We start from the raw sequence: 21,373 nt of genomic DNA, 5'->3' as shown, positions 1-21,373 counted from the left end.
AAGAGCTCACTGGAGAAAGAGCTCATTTAGGAGGCGGTTGCTACAGCTTAGAGCAGGGGTCTCCAACCCCCCGGGCCCTGGACCAGTACCAGTCCACGGCCTGTTAGGAACCGGGCCACACAGCAGGTGAGTGGCAGGCGAGCGAGCAAAGCTTCATCTGCTGCTCCCTATCACTCCCCATCGCTCACATTACGGCCTGAACCATTGCTCACATTACCGCCTGAACCATTCCCTGCTCCGTGCCTGTGGAAAAATTGTCTTCCACGAAACCGGTCCCTGGTGCCAAAAAAAAGGACCACTGGCTTAGAAGACATGTTATAGTCCTTCTGCTCTTGGCTTGAGTGGAAACTTTGCTCCACAAGATCATTCAGGGATGCAGCTTCCTTGCATACTGCTCTTCTGTACCCATCAAGTCATAGTATTCATCTGCAAGATCAAAGTTTGACTGCTGCCACGTTAGTGATCCAGGCAGTAGGAAGGAAAAAGGGATTCACAGAGTGAAAGTTCTAAGTTCTCTCATCCAGATCCAGAAGTGACATACATATACTTTTCTTTTTTAACATCTTTATTGGAGTATAATTGCTTTACAATGGTGTGTTATTTTCTGCTTTATAACAAAGTGAATCAGCTATACATACACACATATCCCCATATCCCCTCCCTCTTGCATCTCCCTCCCACCCTCCCTATCTCACCCCTCTAGGTGGTCACAAAGCACCCAGCTGATCTCCCTGTTGTTTATATTTCATGTGAAGCTTAATCACATGGCCATACCAAGCTGCAAGCGTAGCTAGAAAAATATAGTCTCTAGTTGGGTTGCATGAGCTCATCTTGTAAAATATAATCATACAATATTTAGAGGTGAAAATTCTGTTATAACTCTAAAAATATATGCAACAATATATCAAAGACAGATTTTTTTTAATGAGTCCTGAAACAATCTTGGCCATTTTGAGAGATGAACCCAAGGTGGGCTAAGTATAGTGGCCCTGTACTTCCTGAGACACAGAGACTAATGTAGAAGGAGGATGGGCACATGACCCAAGCCTGAATAACAACAGTCCTTTATCGCCTACCTGGATCCAAGAAACTCCCCTTATCTCTTGTGTTTTTGGTTTTATTTTTAATATTGTTTATGATGCTATAAAGACGGGTTTCTAGAGAAGAATAATCTAAGTCTAGTTAGTTCTTTTTGACTGTAAACAAGGTTTTTTGTTAATTGATAATGGAGGAAAAAGTAAATTTGGATTATTTCTTCCAGATTCCATGGTTTGTAAATGTTTTGAGGAAGAATACCTTTTAAAATTACATTCAGAGTTCAGTTATAAGAGTACAGTATTGTAAAGGACAATTTGTTAAAATGGGTTATTAAAATGATAGCATTTAATGGGACTCCATTTAGTTGATATAAAGTTTTTCATATTCTGTTAGTTGAATTCCTGAAAAGATGGTCTAGCATCTTGTTTTAGAAATTGTGGGGGTTTATTTGAAACCTAGAGTACTCAGCTACTGAACCTAGTGAAAATACTCAGACAGGAACAGTCTCATTATTTAATATCCTGCTACACAAAGTTTGGTAAAACACTAAAAAGCTGGCCTCCATCAGGTGCTCACAGAAAAATATTAAATGTAGGGCAGGAGAAATGAGGGAGCCCCCTTGGTGGGACAGGCAGGTTGGGCATTTCATGGTTTGAGGTTGCACAGCAGTACCTGGAGAACAGAGATGACCCATGCTTTCACCAGGAACCTTGAACTGAGTTACAGGTACTAGCAGCCCATCATTGTGATAGGAATAAGATCATAAAGAAATAAAAGACCCATGTGACACCAGTGTTCAGGGTCTGCTAAAACTGGGAGTGGAACAGCAATACTGAGACAAACTTTCTGGCACTCCAGGCTTTATATAAAGAACAGTGTAATTATAGAACTCCATTGGAGAAATTTGAGGCTTGTGGTACACTGAAGTTAGCTGTAGAAAAAACAAAACCCATATCCAACTGAATTATAACTACATTAAATAAATGGTCACCACAAACATCTTAACAGAAAGGAGATGTACCCATTTCTAAGCATAAACATTATTTCAATCTCAACTGTTTTCTACACAATGGCCAGCATTCAATAAAAAATTATGAGACACAGAAAAAAATGAAGTGAAAAGTATCCATTGTGAAGAAATAAAACAAGCAGCAGAAACAGAGATAGACCAAGTATTGGAACCATCAGACAGGGCTTTTAAAATGACTATAATTATTATGTTAAAGGATCTAGTGGAAAGATGAACACAGTGAACAGATGTGAGTTTTCAGCGGAGAAGTGGAAACTATTAGTAGAGTCAGATGGAAATGCTGTAAGTGAAAATGAAGAAGTCCTTTAATGGGTTTAACGGATGACTGAATGAGTACCCAGTGGAGGAAAGAATCAGAGAACTTTAGATAGGTCAATAGAAATTAACCAAACTGAACCATGAAGATATTCAAGGAGTGAAAGAAATAACTGAGCAACCAGTAGTTCAGCACATCTCACAAAACAATATCAAAACAATATACATGTAATTGTAATATTAGAAAATGGAAAGGAAAGGGAACTTTCTAAAATTACTGGAAGCACACTACAGATTCAGAAGTTCAGAGAAACCCAAGTAGGATAAATACAAAGAAAAACACACCTAAACACACCATAGGCAAAATAATGAAATCTAAACATAAAAGATCTTGAAGGCTACAAGAAAAACAGACACTACATACAGAAAAACAAGAGTAAGAAGGTGAACAACTTCTTTCTGGAAACTGTGCAAGTTAGGGAAAGTGGAAAAACATTTCTAAAGTACTGAATAAAAAAACAACTCAAATTTCTTTGCTCAGTAAAAAAGTTTCAAAATGGATGTAAATACAGAGATTTCAAAGCAGAGCTGATAGAAATATTTTTTAATGGATTCAATGTAATCCCAATGAAAATTTAAACTGTTGTTGGGGGGAGTAAGGTGATTACGAAGATTTCATATTTGTAGGATAGACACATAGATAAAAGAAAGTATTCTAGATATGGCATCATGTATTTGTGAATGTGAAAAAAGACAAAAGGCTGTCCTCTGTCCCTCCCTGAGAGGCACTGATCTTCCTTCTGTTCCTTGTCCCTCAACACAGGTTGAGCTGACTCTACCTTTTCTCCTCTTCTACCACTAACTGAGCATATTCACTTCAAGCCACATCATCAATGGTGATCATAAGCACTACTGCAGATACAGCCCTGGAGTCTTGATTGTCTCTCATTTTGCCCTAACTCCATTCCATAGAAACAGATTTGGTGCCTCTCAAGTGAGGCCAATTGGAAAGAGCATCTACACCCTTGGTCCTAAGATCCAATCTGTGAAATTAAAACAATAGTTAGATAATTTGGCGTCCTCTGTTACCTGTGACATCTATTTCCAAATGTTGAATATGTATGTGAGTAGATTATCATAAACTTGAAAGTATCCATTATACATTTCCAAAACTTTTCAAGGCTAGTTCATTTTAGGTTAAGAAATTTTCAAATTTGTGACTTTGGCATCCGGTCAATCAAACTATGCTATCAAAAGCAATTGATTTACATTTTGCCTATTTGTCATTATTATAGCTCCAATGCCTTCAAAACCAGCACTTGTGTTGATAAAACAGAATTAACAGACACAGCATAGTCTAAGACCAGTAAGTGCCTCTGAATTGCCTGATCTAGGGTTCCCACAAGTGCCCTCTGAAGGATTCAAGGTCCCAGGACATCCTGGATTCTAGTTGTTAGATGGACTTCCCTCATATTACGTGAGCTGTTCCATCCCCAACCTCAACATCAGAGTTAGGTCACTGATTGGACCACTACTCAGGAAAAATCCTTCCCAAAACTGTGGGAGGAATGATGCAGCCTGAAGGAAAACATCAATTCCTTGTAACAGGAGAACTGTTATTTTTACAGTGGTACCCACTTTTTGCTGAGAGTACATGCCCAGCATATTTCAGACAAGTTTGGCAGAATCAGCATCCTTTGCTCCTTTTACCTCACTTTTCCTTCTCCTGCCTTGTTCTCTTCTTTTTCTCCTCCACTCTCCTCCATCATGCTCCTCCTCTTTTGGGGGTGTTATCTAGAGTCTGTTGAATCAGAAACATATATTTATAGCCAAGCGCGTTCTACGCATTATTTTACTAGTTTGCATGAGTATATCATTTCTAAATAGATATAAATATTTACTATGAATTCTCAATCATTAAACACATATACATTGTTTTGGCCTAAAAATACTACTACTGGAAAGCTTTTAGAAACCATTATAATTTTAAGGATGACTTTCAGTATTTTGGAAAAGTATTTGGAATCAACTACTAAAGTTGAACATAAGTAGCCAATAGCTTGCGCATTTCACTCCTAAAACATCCAATGAAAGGTGGTAAGTAAGAATATTTGTGGATGACTGATGAAAGCAACATGTGCCTCTGTAAGTTCTAAGAGAAAGGAGGAAGCCATTTTTTTTTCCTGAAAATATAATTAAAAAGTATTATACTAGAAATCAGACACTTTGTAATATACTCTAAGCTACCAGTACCAAGCTTGGACTCTTAGATAAGTGACTTAATTTTGCTTAGTTGCAATTTTTAAAAATCTCTTCTAAGAGAGGTAGGAATGAAATCAATATTTATTTTGAAGACATTGTTCTTTTCAACCATGACAATTCCTTGGGTATTAAGATGTATTTTTTTTCCTTTATTAATTGTACAGCTTGCAAAGGCAGTTATAAAGTATTATTAGGTAAATGCTCAAATATGTTATGGTCTTTGGTACCTTCGGATGTTCAGTTCAAGTCCAGAAATACAGCTGAACAGCACAAGGCCCTATCTGATTATGGGAAATTCAGCATAATAAAACTCTGCAAAGAACAGGAAAAAAGGCAGATGTTAAAATATGTGCTTTTCTTCTTTAAACAGTAAATCATATTTTGAGCAACTAAAGAATTTCAAGCTCCTATAATGTAATCCAATTGGGAAACACCTTATATAAATAAGTAAGCAATTTAAGGAAAACAAAATAGAGTTTTGTATAATGTTTCTATAACTTTTAAAACCTATTTCACTAGGGATTTATAAAACAAAGAAACAAAAAGCAAATAGAAAGGTATAAGAAAATGTGTTTTTTTTCCAATATTAAAATAATTCTCAAAAAAAGTTCTCAATATTTTTAGGGAAATTCAGAAGTCCCTATAGACTTTTAACTATTGGGAGGAAAAAAACACAAAGTAGTATAGTTATTTTAAAAAATTGTATGGTTATTTACAGTTAAAATATATATACACAGATATATTTACAGAATCCATAGTTTTTAATAAAAATCAGTAGGCTTTCATATATGATTGCAAAGAATTAAAATCATTTAATTTTAGTACTATAAGCAAGCATAAAATTAAATAAGTCCCATGAGATCTTTTGGAACATTATCTTGCATACCTTATACCAGCAGTCCCCAACCTTTTTGGCATCAGGGACAGGTTTCATGGAAGACAATTTTTCCATGGACTAGGGGAGGGGGGAAGGTTTCGGGATGATTCAAACGCATTACATTTATTGTGCACTTTATTTCTATTATTATTACATTGTAATACATAATGAAATAATTATACAACTCACCATAAAGCAGAATCAGCGGGAGCCCTGAGCTTGTTTTCTCTTGCCACTCACTGATAGGGTTTTGATATGTCTGCAAGCAATTGATTTATTATGGTCTCTGTGCAGTCAAACCTCTCTGCTAATGATAATCTGTGTTTTCAGCCGCTCCCCAGCACTAGCATCACCACCTCAGCTCCCCCTCAGATCATCAGGCTTTAGATTCTCACAAGGAGCGTGCAACCTAGATCCCTCGCATGCACAGTTCACAAGAGGGTTCGCGCTCCTATGAGAATCTAATGCCACCGCTGATCTGACAGGAGGCGGAGCTCAGGTGGTAATACGAGCGATGGGGAGTGGCTGTAAATACAGATGAAACTTTGCTCGCTTGCTAGCTGCTCACCTCCTGCTGTGCGACCTGGTTCCTAACAGGCCATGGACTGGTACTTGTCCATGGCCCAGGCATTGGGAACCCCTGCCTTATACCATTTATTTACAGACTTAAAGGATTATAAAGATGTGATACACAATCATCAAGTCCAATATAAATTGCTTCATAATATATAATGTCCTATTTAAGTTATGCCCTTGGTGAGGATAACAGGAAGGTTAGGCTTCTTTAGCTCTTCAGCCTATGACACAATTTCCATGCTGGCACTTCCTTCCATCTTCTAGAGCACCTCTATTTCATTATGATGTTATTTGCTTACAGCTTAGAATAGTCTAAGCAGACTGTCTACTGACCATGACCAGGAGTCATATAATTGCCCATAGACTGAGCAGCCTCCCCCCAGTTGAGAACCACACACGTCTCCACTACGAAGCTTGGTTAGTTTTTTTGCGTGTGTTTTATCATCAGTGCCTCTACCTGATGGCATCCAGCACGAAACCACTTGGCAGGAGTGATGCCCACCTGAGTCCAAGTCACTGGGCAAATTCCATGTGACTTAGTTTATTGTAGAAACACCCTCCCAGGTCTCTTCCAATCCCCACTGAGACAAATTAGAGGGGTGGTATTGGTGTACAAGAGAAAGTTTCCCTTTATAGATCCTGCCCAATATTACTGCCAATAGCGGCAATGATAATATGTCCCTTATAATACAAGTCATAATCTCTTTAAGGAAGCAAACAACATTTAAACTATTGAAATTAGTGAAATGCACGTTTTACCAATTATGAGCATCATAACCTTATAACTCAATACAAAAGCTCAATATAATTATTATGAAGTTTATTTAAATGGTGATTGTCTCAAGTTCTATAGTTTCTTGTTCCTTCGTGTCTTCAGTGAAAGTGAACAAGAAAATGAAGTTCTAGTGTTTAGTTCTTTAGAGTAAGATACATGTATCATCTGGTGAGTCATTCCTCTGGAGATGCTGGATCTCATCCTGAAGTTTTCTGCTCTCAGCTTGGAAGCTCTCCTTGAGCTTTTCAGCCTCCTCCTAAAGAGTGATACATAAAACCAAAGAGCTTAGCAAAACGTAATGTCCAGATCTCTGCAGGAGGTAGGGGGAGGGAAGGAGCCCAAATCATTGACTTTCCCTTAGTTATTTTAATCAATCAGTAATAAAAGACAGACCCTGATTCCTCCTTTCTGTTCATGTCCATTTTACGTCTCACACTTGGTTTTCTACTTGTGTAATTCTTCTTCCATGCTTCTTTATCTAGCTACAGAAACATCCTCATCTCTCAATCCCTGAACTATTGGTGTTCCAAGAATTATATCCTAAGGCCCCTTCCCCCTTTGTCCTTAGGGAATCTGAGTCACATCTTGACTTCAATTCTCACGTATACACAGAGGAATGTCAGATCTAGTATTACAAGGAGAGATTGATACAACAACTAGGTGTCTAGGTGATATCCACAATCAGGTGAGGAGTCTGAGCCTTAGATAAGGGAATTTGTTTCATGTCTCCACAGTTATGGGGTAAAAGTAGAAGGACAGTGTGGGGAGATCAGAAACACCAGGTTGAAAATATTGTCCTTCAGTGCAGGTCTGTAATTTCAAAATTGTCTTGGAGCAGTGTCTGGAAAACAAGGACCTACAGGTAGATCAGCCACCCTGGAGGAGGAGGAGGGTGTCCTTTGTCTCATAAGCGTGCTCACATAAGAATTTCAGACTAGGTTTGTAGAAACGAAAGCATTGTAGATCTCACTCACTGGGAAGGCTGTTTTGATAACTTGCTAGGATGTATGATATTGGCATTTAGTTATCTCTTTGGAACCTAATTTTTCTAATCAGAAAAATAAGGACATAATGGTTGTGATTCACAGTGAATAGATTAGATTAGAGAATGTGTGTAAAGTGCTTTGTACAGTGCTTGGTAAATAAGAACTACTGTTAATTGAGTGATAATAATAGTAGAGGACTGGATGAAACAAGTTAAAGGCTTTCAGAACCAGTGACAATTAAGGAAGGGAAAGGGGCATAAACACAGTAATATGAAATTAATTTAGCAAGGTAATCTATGACCAGTGGAAACGACTAGCTAGAGCAATTAACAAGATAACAAAAAAGACTAATTACCGTGGGTTAGAAATATCCTTGGATTTTGCTTAACAAATTAATAGTGCTTATGCTGTGCCAAGCATCATTCTAAACACAAATATTGACTCATTTAAGTATCAAAACAGCCCTATAAAATAGGTATTATAACCATCTCCAAACAATATATTTATAATATATGTAATATATTTATAAGAAGTGGAGCTGGCTTTTTTACCCAGGCTGTCTGATTCCAGAGTCCTTGCCCTGAGCCACAATATTATGCTGCCTCTCCCACATTGTCACTGCTTCATGTTTTCATCAATACAGAGAGGGGTATAGGATTAAAATCCAGAAATGAAATAATTGATGAGTACCTTGAGCCGACGTTCTTGGTCCCTCTGTTGCAGGGCCTGTTGGTACAATCTTTTTATCTCCATTTGTCTCACTTGTTCCCAATGGAGTCTCTCCCTCCGCTCCATCATTTGCTGGTGCTGCATTAGAATTGCCCCCAACCTTTCTTTTTCAGCCTTCATAAACTCTGCTTTCACACGTGCCACTGAAAAGGAAGAAAATGGCAAACTTCTTCCCTTCCTTCTGCCTCCCACTCACTTGTTATTGCTGCTACTTCATAGAGAAAATTCCCTGGGGTCATATTTCCCCTCCAGGTAATCATATTGTAGCTGACGGTATGTGCCCTATTCAAATATAGACTGAGGAGCTAAGAATGGTACATCTTTGCCATTCTTGCTCTTGTTTAATGATCCCAGGTGAACCAGGCCAAATTAATTTAAAATGTATAGAATTTCTGTCTTGCATTTTTTTTTCTCCATTTTCTTCTCACCTTCCATCTCCTTTTCCCTTGCTGTGAGAACCAGATCTGTCTGCCAAATGGTATCACTCACAGACTCCTTGGACTGTAAATATTTCTGCAGAGCTTCCTCAGCCTAGGAACCCCAAAAAATGCAGTTAGAGCTAGGAAATGATTAGAAATGTTATAAACCTCTTTATTTCTTTTTCTTCCCAGCATCTTTTCCTCCCTGGAAGTGCTCAGTCTGTACTTGGTGAAACTATGTCAAGCCTTTTCTGTCAAGGGGTGGGCACAAGCTCCAGGCTGGCCTATTAGAGTACCCAAGGCCACTTGATGCAAAATATTTGGGTACAGGCAGGAAAATACTGCAGCTTGGGTGTTTTAAAGACTGATATGGATGGTGGGAAAGATGCTTTCTCTCCTGTGAGACTGAGGGCACAAAGGACTAGTTAAGCTGCGAGCTGTTGGTGTCATCTTTGCTGCCGTGTGGGGTGAGCCTGCCTGAGAATGACGCCAATGGTGAGGAAAACAGAACAGAAAGCTGGAGTTGAGATCGGAAAGAAAAAGGAAAGGGGAAAATTGATTACATTGTTACATGTAATCAACTGATTATGTTAAACTCTTGAACATATCTACACTTACAACTAAATTTAAACATTTTGCCTTTAGTTTATGTGAGCCAGTGAATTATTTTCTTAAGTTAGTTCAATTATTGGGATTCTGTACTGTGTAACCAAAAAAGTCCCTTTGTTGCAATTAGTGTTGAAGGTTGCGATAAAAGTCTGGTGACTATGGTGATAGTTCAGTTTAATACCACAGCTGTCATTCTTCCTGTCCCAAAAAAGAAGATCCCTAGCAATTCCCCATAATTAATACATAAAACTAGGGATACCTGTATTCCTTTCCTGGGCACCTGATAGTACTTTGCCTTCAGCTCTTCTCTCTTCTGAAGGAAGAGACGATGCCCCCCAGGCTTTGAATAAATCCCTTGCTTCACATCTTCTTCTAGAGGACAAAAAATATCCTGAAGTAAAGCTGAACAGCGATTCAGTGATGCCTCCAAATTCCTTTTACAAAAGTCATTCTGCTTGGCTTCTAGCAGGGTCTTAAAGGGAAAAAGGCCCATGGAAAAGGCGTTAGCAACACTACAGTACTTTTAGAAATGGCTTACAAAAAGAATCTCTGTATTTTTTCTGTAAATTCAAGGACTACAAGCAATACTATATCCTCCCTACCAAACCTAGAGAAGTTCCAAGGATGATACACTGTAGAAAAATGACTTTACTTTTGTTTTTGAAATCTCCTGGAACCCCATTCTTTTGCTTTTTCTGCTTTAGATAGGATCTTCAAACTGCAGATCTCTAGCCTCATGCCCTAATTTTAAATGCAACCTACTGTTTTACAACCATCCCAGTATTATACTGGGCTGGGATTCCCAATGAGGTAGAATGGATGAGTGTGTGCTATTAAACCTAGGGACATAATATTTTAGTAGATCCATTTGGCAATTCTGTATGCTTGATTAATAAAAAAGGAAAGTTAATTAGTACTTTATGAATACATTTTTTAAGGGATAAGATTACTTTTAAAAAAATTAGTCCATGGGTGTAACATAGTAAGTTGAGTTGTCTGCATATGAAAGTTTCAGAATCTATAGGGTCCAGAGTAGTTACATGTTTATTTGTTTGGTTTTTTGTTTGTTTGTTTTCAGAATAATAGTGATATCTTGGTCACATAAGTGATAGTCATTGTCTCTCAGTCTACTAAGAATTGTTTCTCTTAATTAAGTCCTCATTTTGCCTCATTTTTGCCTCATAGCAATACCTTGCCTATATTGCCCCTAAGCCCCATGAACTCCAGCAATAAAACTTAATTACCTCTAATTTTTCCTGGAACCCTTGGTCTATATCCTCAAAAGAGTTCTTCATGAAGACTTCCATAGCCCCTTTCTCACTGACCCTGTGCAGGTCCAGCAGCTCCTGGAGGGTTTCCGTGGGCAGCTGCAGCTTCTGGCCCATCTGCTGGTCATAGTGGGCAATGGCCTTTTGCACTGCGGCTGAGTTCTTAATCTGGGCCAAGGCCAGGACTTCGTTCTCCATGCAGGGCAGATCCCCACTGTTGATGGCATTGACATAGGTCCATACGAGGCTCTCTAGATCTTCACAGGAGGAAGAGATGTTTGAATTATTTGCAGAGAAAAGGGACATGCTCTGAACTGAGTAATTCTGAGAATGTTAATTTAGCGTATTCAGCCTCCTGCGCAGTGTTCATGTGGCCCAGATAAGTTCCTTTGGGATCTTTAATTCTTTGAGAAAAGAAAGTGTTCAAAGAGGAAAGTTCAAGATCTATGTGATGATCCACATTTCATCATTTTCTCATTGAGAAACGTGGAAATGGTTATATAAAATTGTGTGTATTCATTTGATTATAATACTATAGACCTTTTGCCTCTTTATACTTCCCATTCTTTCTCTCTTCCTCAGGTTTCTGTTTCCTTCAGAATTCCATTTTCTCCTCCACTTCAACCTGTAAAGCTGGTATGAGTGTTACCCTCATTGGAAAGATCACAAAGTAGGCCAATTAGACCAGTTCACCTTACTCTTTGTTGGAACATTCCTGTTTGTCTTCCTTGTCCTTAGCTATTTTTGTTTGCACTCAACTTCCCTTTAGAGCGTAGCAACAATTGACAAAGTTCCAAGACATAGAGTATTTAGGAACAACTGGACCAAGAAGTCTGCTCAGATTTCTTTAAGGGTTCTAGACAACTTGGGCATCTGCTTGTTTAACGTTTGTATCAAGCACATTCTATTTATACAGAGAATGTATGTGTTTTCCTCATCTTCTGCCTATCAAAGGCATAATAAGTATCCATGATATCGGTAGAACAAATGCTGCCAACCCCTGTGGGTTAGTCTAGTTCAACAGTGGACCACTTACAGGTAGAATTTTTTAACCTGACCTTTTCATCAGGTTATATTCCTAATTTATCTTACTTTGCAGGCATTGCTAAAAAAGCCTAGAAATATTTTTGGTACTCACCTGAATTTAATAAATATGATACATATGGTTTTCTTGGTAGTAGCTGACTATGTATTTTCAACAGTGGAAGGAGAAAACTACAACAGTGCTCCCATTCTCTATTTTGGATTGAAGGAAAATCCTTGAAGAGGTACTCACGAGATCCATTGACCTTGATGCCTCCTGAAAGAGTTTTAGTCTTGGAATGGCTGAAGATGTAGGAACAGAAATCTGCCACTTGCTGTACAAATTCAGGATCCAGGTCATCATTATGCAGTTTCTCAAGCTGGGCAAGCTTCTTCCGATGAGTGGGCAAGTCAAAAATAAAGCATTTCTTTATTGGAAAGAATTTCTGTATACACAGACGGGGCAAATTAAAATTTTGAAGATGTTGATCGGTGCCTGAGGAAGGAAAAATAGAATTATTTAGTATAGGGTTAACTTTCATTTTAATCTCTTTCCCACAAATAAATGTGCTTTCTACCTACTGTTATTTATTTCACTACATTTTCACAAACCCTAAGCAAAAACTTAAAACGTGATCAATCAGGGAAAGGAAAATGGAAAAGTAACTTGCTCCAAGAACAAGGGAGTAATACAATTTAATATTGAATGTATTAGTTCACTTTAAATCAACAGTATTATTTATGTGATGATTTAGTCAGGTGAGTAAATATAGGAAACTATAACTTTAACCAGCAACACACAAGAGATGATTTCTTGTGCTACTTTTCTCCCTCTTTCCAAAACTGAAGTCCCTGTTACCCTGCTTTGGCCTCAATGAATTCTCCAGGTACTCATCTGCTGTGATGAGTCGCCCATTTGCTTCCAGGTCAAGGTAGAAATCTCTCACAGTCCACACTAAGTCTGGACAGACGCTCATAAAGTCAGCTGCATTGTCTTCCCCATCAAGATCAGGTGAGGTAACTGTTCTGAGCAGATTTGACAGTTCTGTCACATAGCTGAGATGCAATTAAGGAAAACTGTTGGAAATAGAACTGCGTCTAAACCATATTTAATTCCATGCCCTCCTATACTTTTATATTGCCTTTGGGTTATAACCAATCCTCATTTCATCAGTAAATAAAAGGACTCTTTTTCTTGCCCCTTTTTTTCCCCAACATCTCTATTGGAGTATAATTGCTTTACGATGGTGTGTTAGTTTCTGCTGTATAACAAAGTGAATCAGCTATCCGTATACATATATCCCCATATCCCCTCCCTCTTGCGTCTCCCTCCCTCCCACCCTCCCTATCCCACCGCTCTAGGTGGTCACAAAGCACCAAGCTGATCTCCCTGTGCTATGCAGCTGCTTCCCACCAGCCATCCATTCTACACTTGGTAGTGTATATATGTCCATGCCACTCTCTCACCTCATCCCAGCCCACCCTTCCCCCACCCCATGTCCTCAAGTCTACTCTCCACATCTGTGTCTTTACTTCTGTCCTGCCCCTAGGTTCTTCACAACCTTTTTTTTTTTTTAGGTTCCATATATATGTGTTAGCATACGGTATTTGTTTTTCTCTTTCTGACTTACTTCACTCTGTATGACAGACTCTAGGTCCATCCACCTCACTACAAATAACTCAGTTTCATTTATTTTTATGGCTAAGTAATATTCGATTGTATATATGTGCCACATCTTCTTTATCCATTCATCTATCAATGGACACTTAGGTTGCTTCCATGTCCTGGCTATTGTAAATAGAGCTGCAATGAACACTGTGGTACATGACTCTTTGAATTATGGTTTTCTCAGAGTATATGCCCAGTAGTGGGATTGCTGGGTCATATGGTAGTTCTATTTTTAGTTTTTTAAGGAACCTCCATACTGTTCTCCATAGTGGCTGTATCAAGTTACATTCCCACCAACAGTACAAGAGGGTTCCCTTTTCTCCACCCCTCTCCAGCATTTATTGTTTGTAGATTTTTTGATGATGGCCATTCTGACCGGTGTGAGGTGATACCTCATTCTAGTTTTGATTTGCATCTCTCTAATGATTAGTGATGTTGAGCATCCTTTCATGTGTTTGTTGGCAGTCTGTATATCTTCTTTGGAGAAATGTCTATTTAGGTCTTCTGCCCATTTTTGGATTGGGTTGTTTGTTTTTTTGATATTGAGCTGCATGAGCTGCTTGTATATTTTGGAGATTAATCCTTTGTCAGTTGCTTCATTTGTAAATATTTTCTCCCATTCTGAGGGTTGTCTTGTCCTTTTAATGTTTACAATGTTTTCATTCTTGTGTTTGATACACAAGGACTCATGAACATAGCTGGTGAATAAAGCAGTTCTCTCTGGCTTTGGTGCCATCCTGGACAACAAAAGGATACTGCAAGAGGTCGACAGCCCTCTGGTCAATTGTGTTCATAGTATTATATACAAAGGTACTACTCAGTAGTAGTGCCAGTACAAATATCTGGGTGTCACTCTTCTTGTCACCCTAGAAGTCAGAACAAATTTCAGTCATGTCTCATGGCATTCCCATATGAACAGTTATTAAAAATAGACCCTTGGGCTTCCCTGGTGGTGCAGTGGTTGAGAGTCCGCCTGCCGATGCAGTGGACACGGGTTCGTGACCCGGTCCGGGAGGATCCCACATGCCACCGGAGCGGCCGGGCCCGTGAGCCATGGCCACTGCGCCTGCGCGTCCGCAGCCTGTGCTCCGCAACGGGAGAGGCCACAACAGTGAGAGGCCCGCGTACCGCAAAAAAAAAAAAAAGACCCTTGACTTACAAATGTTAGCCAAGACGAACAGAAATGGTTGTGAGAAACATATGAGCTTTGAATAGTTCTGCCATTAGCATTGATAATTTTATACAAAACCATATTTTGTTAACTTATCAGTCCCTCTTATAACTGGTTAGGCATTTGAAAAATGGATAGTCAACGTTCGTGAAGGTAACCAGAGTGCTTAAAATCAAGATTTTCAATTGTGTAAAACAAAGTTTGTCTGTATACATAATACATGCATCTATTTTATTGAGTAGCTTTTATATACAAGATGGTTCGATACGTTTTTCTTTTTCTTTTTCTTTTTTTTTGTTTTAGAGAGAGGGATGGGACAAGTGACAGCCTACAGCTAAGCTTCAGCACCAGAATTGCTCAAAGAGTGGGGATGTATTAGGGATACATATTCAGGAGCCTACTGGGGGTGAAGGATGTGAATAAACTGCACAGGTAATAAGGCAGTTCTCTGAACTGACTTGGTATTTCTCTGCTGCACAAATGGATCAGGAGCCCTGCAAAGGAGAACCTTCAGTGTATTCAATACAAACCTCTAAATGGTTCCCTCCCTCTTTTAGAACATGTAATCGAAACTGGATACCCCCAACCTTGGGCTCCAGGGCACTTTCTTTGCGTTGGAATCTGTACATAGAAGATGCAACAACAACAAAAAAGATGCTAAGATACAAAGATATACAGTCCCTGTACATGGAGGCCACTTCTGACAGTTCTCCTGGTGATTATCTAATCTGGTAGGGATGAGAAAGGTAAAGTCCTTATCAGCCTGAGCCCCAGAGCCTCTTCTCCACAGACTACTGTCATACTTTTTCCCCTTGTTGAGGTTTCAGATAATGTTTAAAATGTAAAAGGGATCAGAGATAATTCTGCACAGGTCAGCAGGACTGGAGCAGAAACATGTTTTGATTCCTGGTACTGTCGAGATAAGTTTTTAACTACTGTCTCCATGTTACAGGTGAGGAAACTAAAGAAAAAAGGAGTTAACTATTTTGAATTGTGGTAAATTAAAGGCAAAATGAAGACATAAAAAATGAGAGCTCAAGGGAAAGATCCAGTGTTGTGCTCGAGCCAGCTCACGAGAGCTGGCTGTGTACATCTTTCCTGAGCCCTGAGTTTAGTGATGACTTTGGTAGCTTGGAGTGAGCTGTTATGGGAGTACTTGGAAAACTGGCAAGTACTACAAAGCAAGGCTTTTCTTCCCCAGTGGGCTGGTTGTTAGACACTTAGCAGCGTAGAAGTGGAAAATTCCCACGTTACTCCTGTGCAAATGATAAAATGGATGAGACCAAAGGGGAAATAGAAGATTTGAGGAGACTTTTTCTTGCTTGTCAGAGTCCGAGAGCTCCTAGTGCCTGGACCCTGATTTGGACTCAAGTCCCGCTGCCCTGAAGCTTACTGCATATCTCTATCCTCTACAGGGTCAGACTCGTGACAGTGATTTTGTTCGTACCACCTTTCTGCAGTTCGGTTAAGTGCCTATCTCCATGTTAGCACAGCCTCCCAATTATGATTCTGGCTTATACATATATTTTTCTCGCTTCAGGTTTCCAAACTTTGACTATTAAAAATAGAGAGGGGGAAAAAAGGTATACCCTGGTCAAGCAGAAGTACAAAAAAAAATCTCCCTGTGTAAAGAATGTTCAGGGATGAGGAGGTTGATTAAAAAGGAATCCTGGGCTTCCCTGGTGGCGCAGCAGTTGAGAGTCCGCCTGCGGATGCAGGGGACACGAGTTTGTGCCCCGGTCCGGGAGGATCCCACATGCCGCCGGAGCGGCTGGGCCCGTGAGCCATGGCCGCTGAGCCTGTGCGTCCGGAGCCTGTGCTCCGCAACGGGAGAGGCCACAGCAGTGAGAGGCCCGCGTACCGCAAAAAAAAAAAAAAAGGAATCCTTGTTCCTTGCCTTCTCTATGTCTCCAAGTCCCTCCGTGTCAAGAAGAACCAGGATGTGGTTTGGCTTCTCAGGGTGAGGCACACACCACATCCAGATGCCCTTGGTGTGCGACTGCACCGTGGATCCAACAGAGAAACCTGAAATGGGGAGTGGAGAGGGTGTAATTGAGGAGGGGATCTGGAAATTGGAGACTTTCTTGACAACTGAGTTACCATTTAAGGAAAGCAAGATGAAGATATGGCAGAAAGTATAACCCAGTATTGATCTGAATTACAATAGAGGGATGAGATAATAAGAATACCAAGTACTGTAGGCTGGGAATTTGATGGATTTTTTTGCAAGAATATTACACTATTAAAATTTTAATCATTTGTAACTACATATGTAGAAGTATTTTAATGATGTCTTACCCTTATAATTGGAAAATAGTATGATTTTTCTAAGAAAAAAAGGGGTGATACGTCAGAAACAGAACTCAACCCTTTATCTCCCAGAAGATAATTAACTATCTGTGGCCCAAACATTAGCTTTCAATATTCCTCCGCATCTCTAACTTCCTGTCCTCGCATCACCTTCCTGCACGCTGGGAGTGTGGGTGGACAGAAGGGACTCGGCTGGGCTTTGCTGGTGCCACTCACCCTTGTTCTTCCCAGCCAGCTTGTTCATCAGGTAGGATTTGCCGGTGCGGTAGAGGCCCACGATAGCCACCACCACAACGGGCTGCTGAATGGCAGACAGGGTCTTCAGAGCTTTCGGATTAACCAACAGTAGCCCATTAATGTTCTCAATGAGGCACAAGGGTTCTGGCATGTGAACCACTGGGGCCATGTTCAGGGGGGTCACCTGACCTGCAAGGGAAGTGATGGGATAGACTGGAATTTCTAGACTTTAAACAGAGAAAAATCATTTTGCTTCCTCAACCTGCAGGCATACTACTCTGCAGCATGGCCTAAGTTTCTGAAGAAGTTTAAAAAAGACAAAAGAGCAAAGAGGGTCATAGCAACATGTCTTAGTCCCTTCAGAGTTCTACTATAGGCTACCCCACTGGTGCTTAAATATTGGGTGGCCTTATGGAAAACCATTTTCTGAGACTAGTTTACTGCTATTTTGAGTCTGACGCTTCCCCACTGGTTTTGGCTGGCTTCTATTTCTTAGTTTTTACCTCTTTGAATCCCCAGATTGAATCTTTGTGGCCACTATTTGTTACATGACGCTTCTTGCTTTCACGCTCTTATCAACTTGCTTTTCTCTAATTTAGGGCTATGTCCAGTCAAAGTGTATTATACTAAATCCTGCCAGGTCATTATGTAGCATTATCTAACAAATAAGAGTTGTTTACTTCTTAAAGCTCTACTTTTAAAGAATTTTTTATGTAGCTATTAATGTGTGTTCTTCAGTCAAAACTTTAATGAGTGTTCATTTTATGAATGAGAAAGTGAGTGAAAATACTTTCTTAAATAATACGTAACCATTTATTTTCTAATTTCTGGGCATCAATTTCTGTAACCTAAAGAGTCCCCAATAAAACGCGTTTAAGCTCTCTGAGATTAAAACAAATGCTTGCTTTTCTGCCTTGCCACATCATAAAGAACAATTTTCTTCCATTTTAGAAGTGATTCTTTTTAACAGAAGCTAAAAATCCACCATCTGCTTGCCTCTTTTAAAAAACTGAAATCTTACAGTGCAAAGGTCTGGATTCCCTTGATAGCTTTTAAAAAGTTATAAAGACCCATTCTCCCCCTTTCTTCATAGCCAATGCCCCAGAGATTATCCAGATGACAGATAAATAAAAACAGAAACTGCTTGGCAACAGATAATATATCCATTGCAAATATCATCGCGTCAGGGCATGGGAGCCAGGAAATGTTCAGTCCAAGCCACATCCAAAAAGAGGGGATCACACATAATTTTACATTCCCAAATGCAAAGTTTCTTTTTACTCTAATCCACTTCCAATGCAGTATTGGCACCTTATGCTTGTTGAGTTCTGTTATCTGATTTGTATATAGCAGGGGTCATAATCATTTCTAGGTTCGAAAGATATGGGGACCTGGCAGTGATGATCTATAACAGTTAGCTAGAAAGACAGAAGATACACAATCTACATCTATTTGCAGATTTTGGGAACCTACAAGCTCTTGTGCTTTGGAATGAGGTCACTAATGGGAAAGGAAGCTAGCCTGTCTGAATTTTCAGACCTCCTAATGAATAACATTTAGTGCTGTGTATCTATATTAATGAAAGTATTTTATACATTGTCCCCAGATGTTACCCGGGTAACATCTTTAATGTTTTTAGGACAGCCCAATCTCCAAAACATCTCTGCAGATTCAATGTGTTTGAGCCCCATACATAACTATTACTCTATCATAACTCAGCCTATGATGTGTGCTCTGAGTTGCATTCTTCTCCCTAACTCTGTTAGAGCCCCATACTCTTTTGTAAATAAAAACAATGCAAGAATGCATCAAAACACACAGAAATACAAATATACATTTTGACTTTGAAATAGGGCAGATCTGATTTCTAATCTCAGACCTCCACCTGGCTCTCTGTGTGACACTGGCATTTCACTAAACACTCTAAGCCTATCTTCAGAAAAAGAAAGTAAATAAATGACTATTTATATACATCAGTATAACTGCTAGCTTAAAAAAGAGAGAGAGAGCTGTAGGAAAGGAAAAAAATGTGTAAAGAAGGAAACTGCTAAGAAATATAAGAGAAAAGGCTCGGAAGGACTACTGATGGAGTTTCTAGAAGATGACATCTCTGTTTTCAGTCATACAATTCTAGATGCGTTTTGTGTTACTTTTATGTTGGTAGCCTTTACTTTGTGTTGTTTTGGGTTTGAAAAGGAAAAAGCTCTTCTTAATGAGAAAAATGGAAATCAAGCAAGAAGGAGATGCACGAAGTATGTGCCGTGAAAAGAAATTCAAAGGAGGAGAAAGTTTCAAGGAGTAAACAAAATTTCCAGACAGTGTTAAGTGATTCGTTGGGACTTCCGTGGAGGCCCAGTGGTTAAAGCTCCACGCTTCCACTGCAGAGGGCAGGGGTTCAGTCCCTGGACTAAAGGTCCCAAGTGCCGTGCGGTGCAGCCAGAACAAAACAACAATGAAAAATACATAAAAAACAAAAAGTGATTCATAATGGTAGAATTATTAGAGGAGTGGAAACAAAGTCCGACACAAAGGGCCTTAAGGAATGAGTGGGTATCAATAAATCAAGACTAATTCATTCAGGGTTCCTTCTAAAGGAAGAAATTCATCTTCAAAAAAGTGCAGGACTATGACTAAAATATATAGCCATTTTCATAAAACTTCTTCGTTGTTCATTCTGGGTTTCAACTTTTTTCTTTCTTCTTTTTGTCCTTAACAAGGTAAGCAAACCATTTACATTACATTTCGTTCAATGCTCTTTCTCATGAAAACAGTACAGTCATAGTTCTTCAAAAGTTAAGGTTTCAGTGTGAAGGATCTTTATCAGGTTTTATCAAAGGTAACTTAAGTGGCAATTATGATCCCCATAGATCATAGGGTGGCAAAGGAAGAAAAACAGTATGAAGACATTTCAAACTCTCAGTCCCCACACGTGCTCTTGTCTAATTCAGCGGAACTGGCACTCAATGAATTCTGCTGCCTGTCTGACAACAACACAATTTACCTTTAATAAGAGCTGATACTCCACGTTGAGCTCAGCTGCAATGTATCGTGAACAGACTTTTTAAGACATCCTGACCCTTTCCACCCTTGCCCCAGACTTACCTTAACGGTGAAATCAGTAGCAGAGATCTTTTAGAGCTGGTAAGAAAGGTGCTTCAATGAGAAATTGGCAAGAGTTCTAAATCTGTCCCTCAGGTTAGCTGTGTTGGTTTCTGATACACTTTTTTCTTATCCAGTCCTGGAGATTTCTTTTCTTTCCACTCCACTCTACCAGAGGGCGGAGGATTACAGTATGAAACAACTGAAAGTGGAAGGGGTTTTTGAAATGTCGCTGCAGGAAACTGAATCCCCATCCAAACTGAAACCACAAGCCAATCTGAAACCACAAGCCAGATTGTACATGGAAGAGAACTCGAAAATCATTTGCATTTTTTTCTACTCCAAACTGTCCTCGGGGCTGTGAGAAACCATAATAAGTCTACAGTAACAGTGAATATAACCCCAAGGTGTGTTTACATTATGTGAGTTTACCATTTGTGTTTGTTTTTTGTTTTTGTTTTTGCTTGGCTGCACTGCACCGCACGTGGGATCTTAGTTCGCCGATGGAGATCCAACCTTTGCCCCCCACAGTGGAAACGCAGAGTCTTAACCACTGGACCGCCAGGAAAGTCCCCATTTGTCTGATTTTAAGGAACCAGCCTTCCTATGCAATTCAGGTCATCTCCTGCTAAACACTTAGGAATTTTGATAGAATTTTTTTTCTGAGAAAACTTGAGTTTGACACACAGAATAAACTGCTGTATAATTTCAATGAAGAAAAATTCACTTCCTCAATAGACAAACTAGATGCTAAACAATTTTAAAGAACTTAAAAAAAATCAGTCATTAAATGGTCAACAGATTTTTGTAACTGCATCTTTCATCAGTCAGGCAAACATTCAAAGCAAACACTTTGAATGCCTACTACACACTGCAGTGTTCAAAGAGAAGCAAGAAACCAACAATCAAGAAGCATCATAATCCCTATGAGGAGATTTTGCTCTAGATGAATGCAACCTACAGCCTCCTTTGCCTCCCTCAAACCCAGTCCTCCCAAACATGTAAATATTTATTTGGTTGTCTTCCTTATTTTCAACTAC

At 39.4% G+C, this 21,373-nt stretch overlaps 1 protein-coding gene across 3 annotated transcripts; it reads right to left on the bottom strand.

Annotated features, from left to right (window-relative positions):
* Positions 1-1,096: 1,096 nt before the first annotated feature.
* On the bottom strand, positions 1,097-20,666 carry LOC101285818 (guanylate-binding protein 5). Of its 3 annotated transcripts, XM_049708208.1 has the most exons (13): positions 20,337-20,666; positions 17,214-17,423; positions 16,585-16,712; positions 14,273-14,382; positions 12,707-12,903; positions 12,101-12,343; positions 10,801-11,081; positions 9,816-10,028; positions 8,957-9,059; positions 8,490-8,671; positions 4,813-7,069; positions 4,034-4,124; positions 1,097-3,366 (listed from the first exon to the last, which is right to left on the bottom strand). In XM_049708208.1, the coding sequence occupies exons 2-11, from the start codon at positions 17,401-17,403 to the stop codon at positions 6,956-6,958; spliced, it is 1,761 nt and encodes a 586-aa protein (XP_049564165.1). In that variant the 5' UTR covers positions 17,404-17,423; positions 20,337-20,666; the 3' UTR covers positions 1,097-3,366; positions 4,034-4,124; positions 4,813-6,955. The 3 variants fall into 3 exon arrangements, with proteins under 3 accessions (XP_049564165.1, XP_004263049.1, XP_033288179.1); XM_004263001.4 differs by having other exon boundaries at positions 1,097-4,124; XM_033432288.2 differs by lacking the exon at positions 17,214-17,423 and having other exon boundaries at positions 1,097-4,124; positions 20,337-20,665.
* Between the last annotated feature and the right edge of the window lie 707 nt (positions 20,667-21,373).

This window comes from Orcinus orca, chromosome 1, assembly GCF_937001465.1.
Source record: "Orcinus orca chromosome 1, mOrcOrc1.1, whole genome shotgun sequence".
Classification (NCBI taxonomy): Eukaryota; Metazoa; Chordata; class Mammalia; order Artiodactyla; family Delphinidae; genus Orcinus; species Orcinus orca.
This window is presented reverse-complemented; position numbering and strand designations above follow the sequence as displayed.

Bases quoted from the DNA above. Each gene is read 5' to 3' on its own strand.
- LOC101285818 (XM_004263001.4), bottom strand. From the start codon at position 17,403: ATGGCCCCAGTGGTTCACATGCCAGAACCCTTGTGCCTCATTGAGAAC. The intron at 8,672-8,956 runs GTGAGAAGAAAA...CTTCCTTTTCAG, and splicing joins AAGGGAAAAGGAGATGGAAG to TGGCACGTGTGAAAGCAGAG. The intron at 7,070-8,489 runs GTACTCATCAAT...ATCACTCTTTAG, and splicing joins ACCAAGAACGTCGGCTCAAG to GAGGAGGCTGAAAAGCTCAA.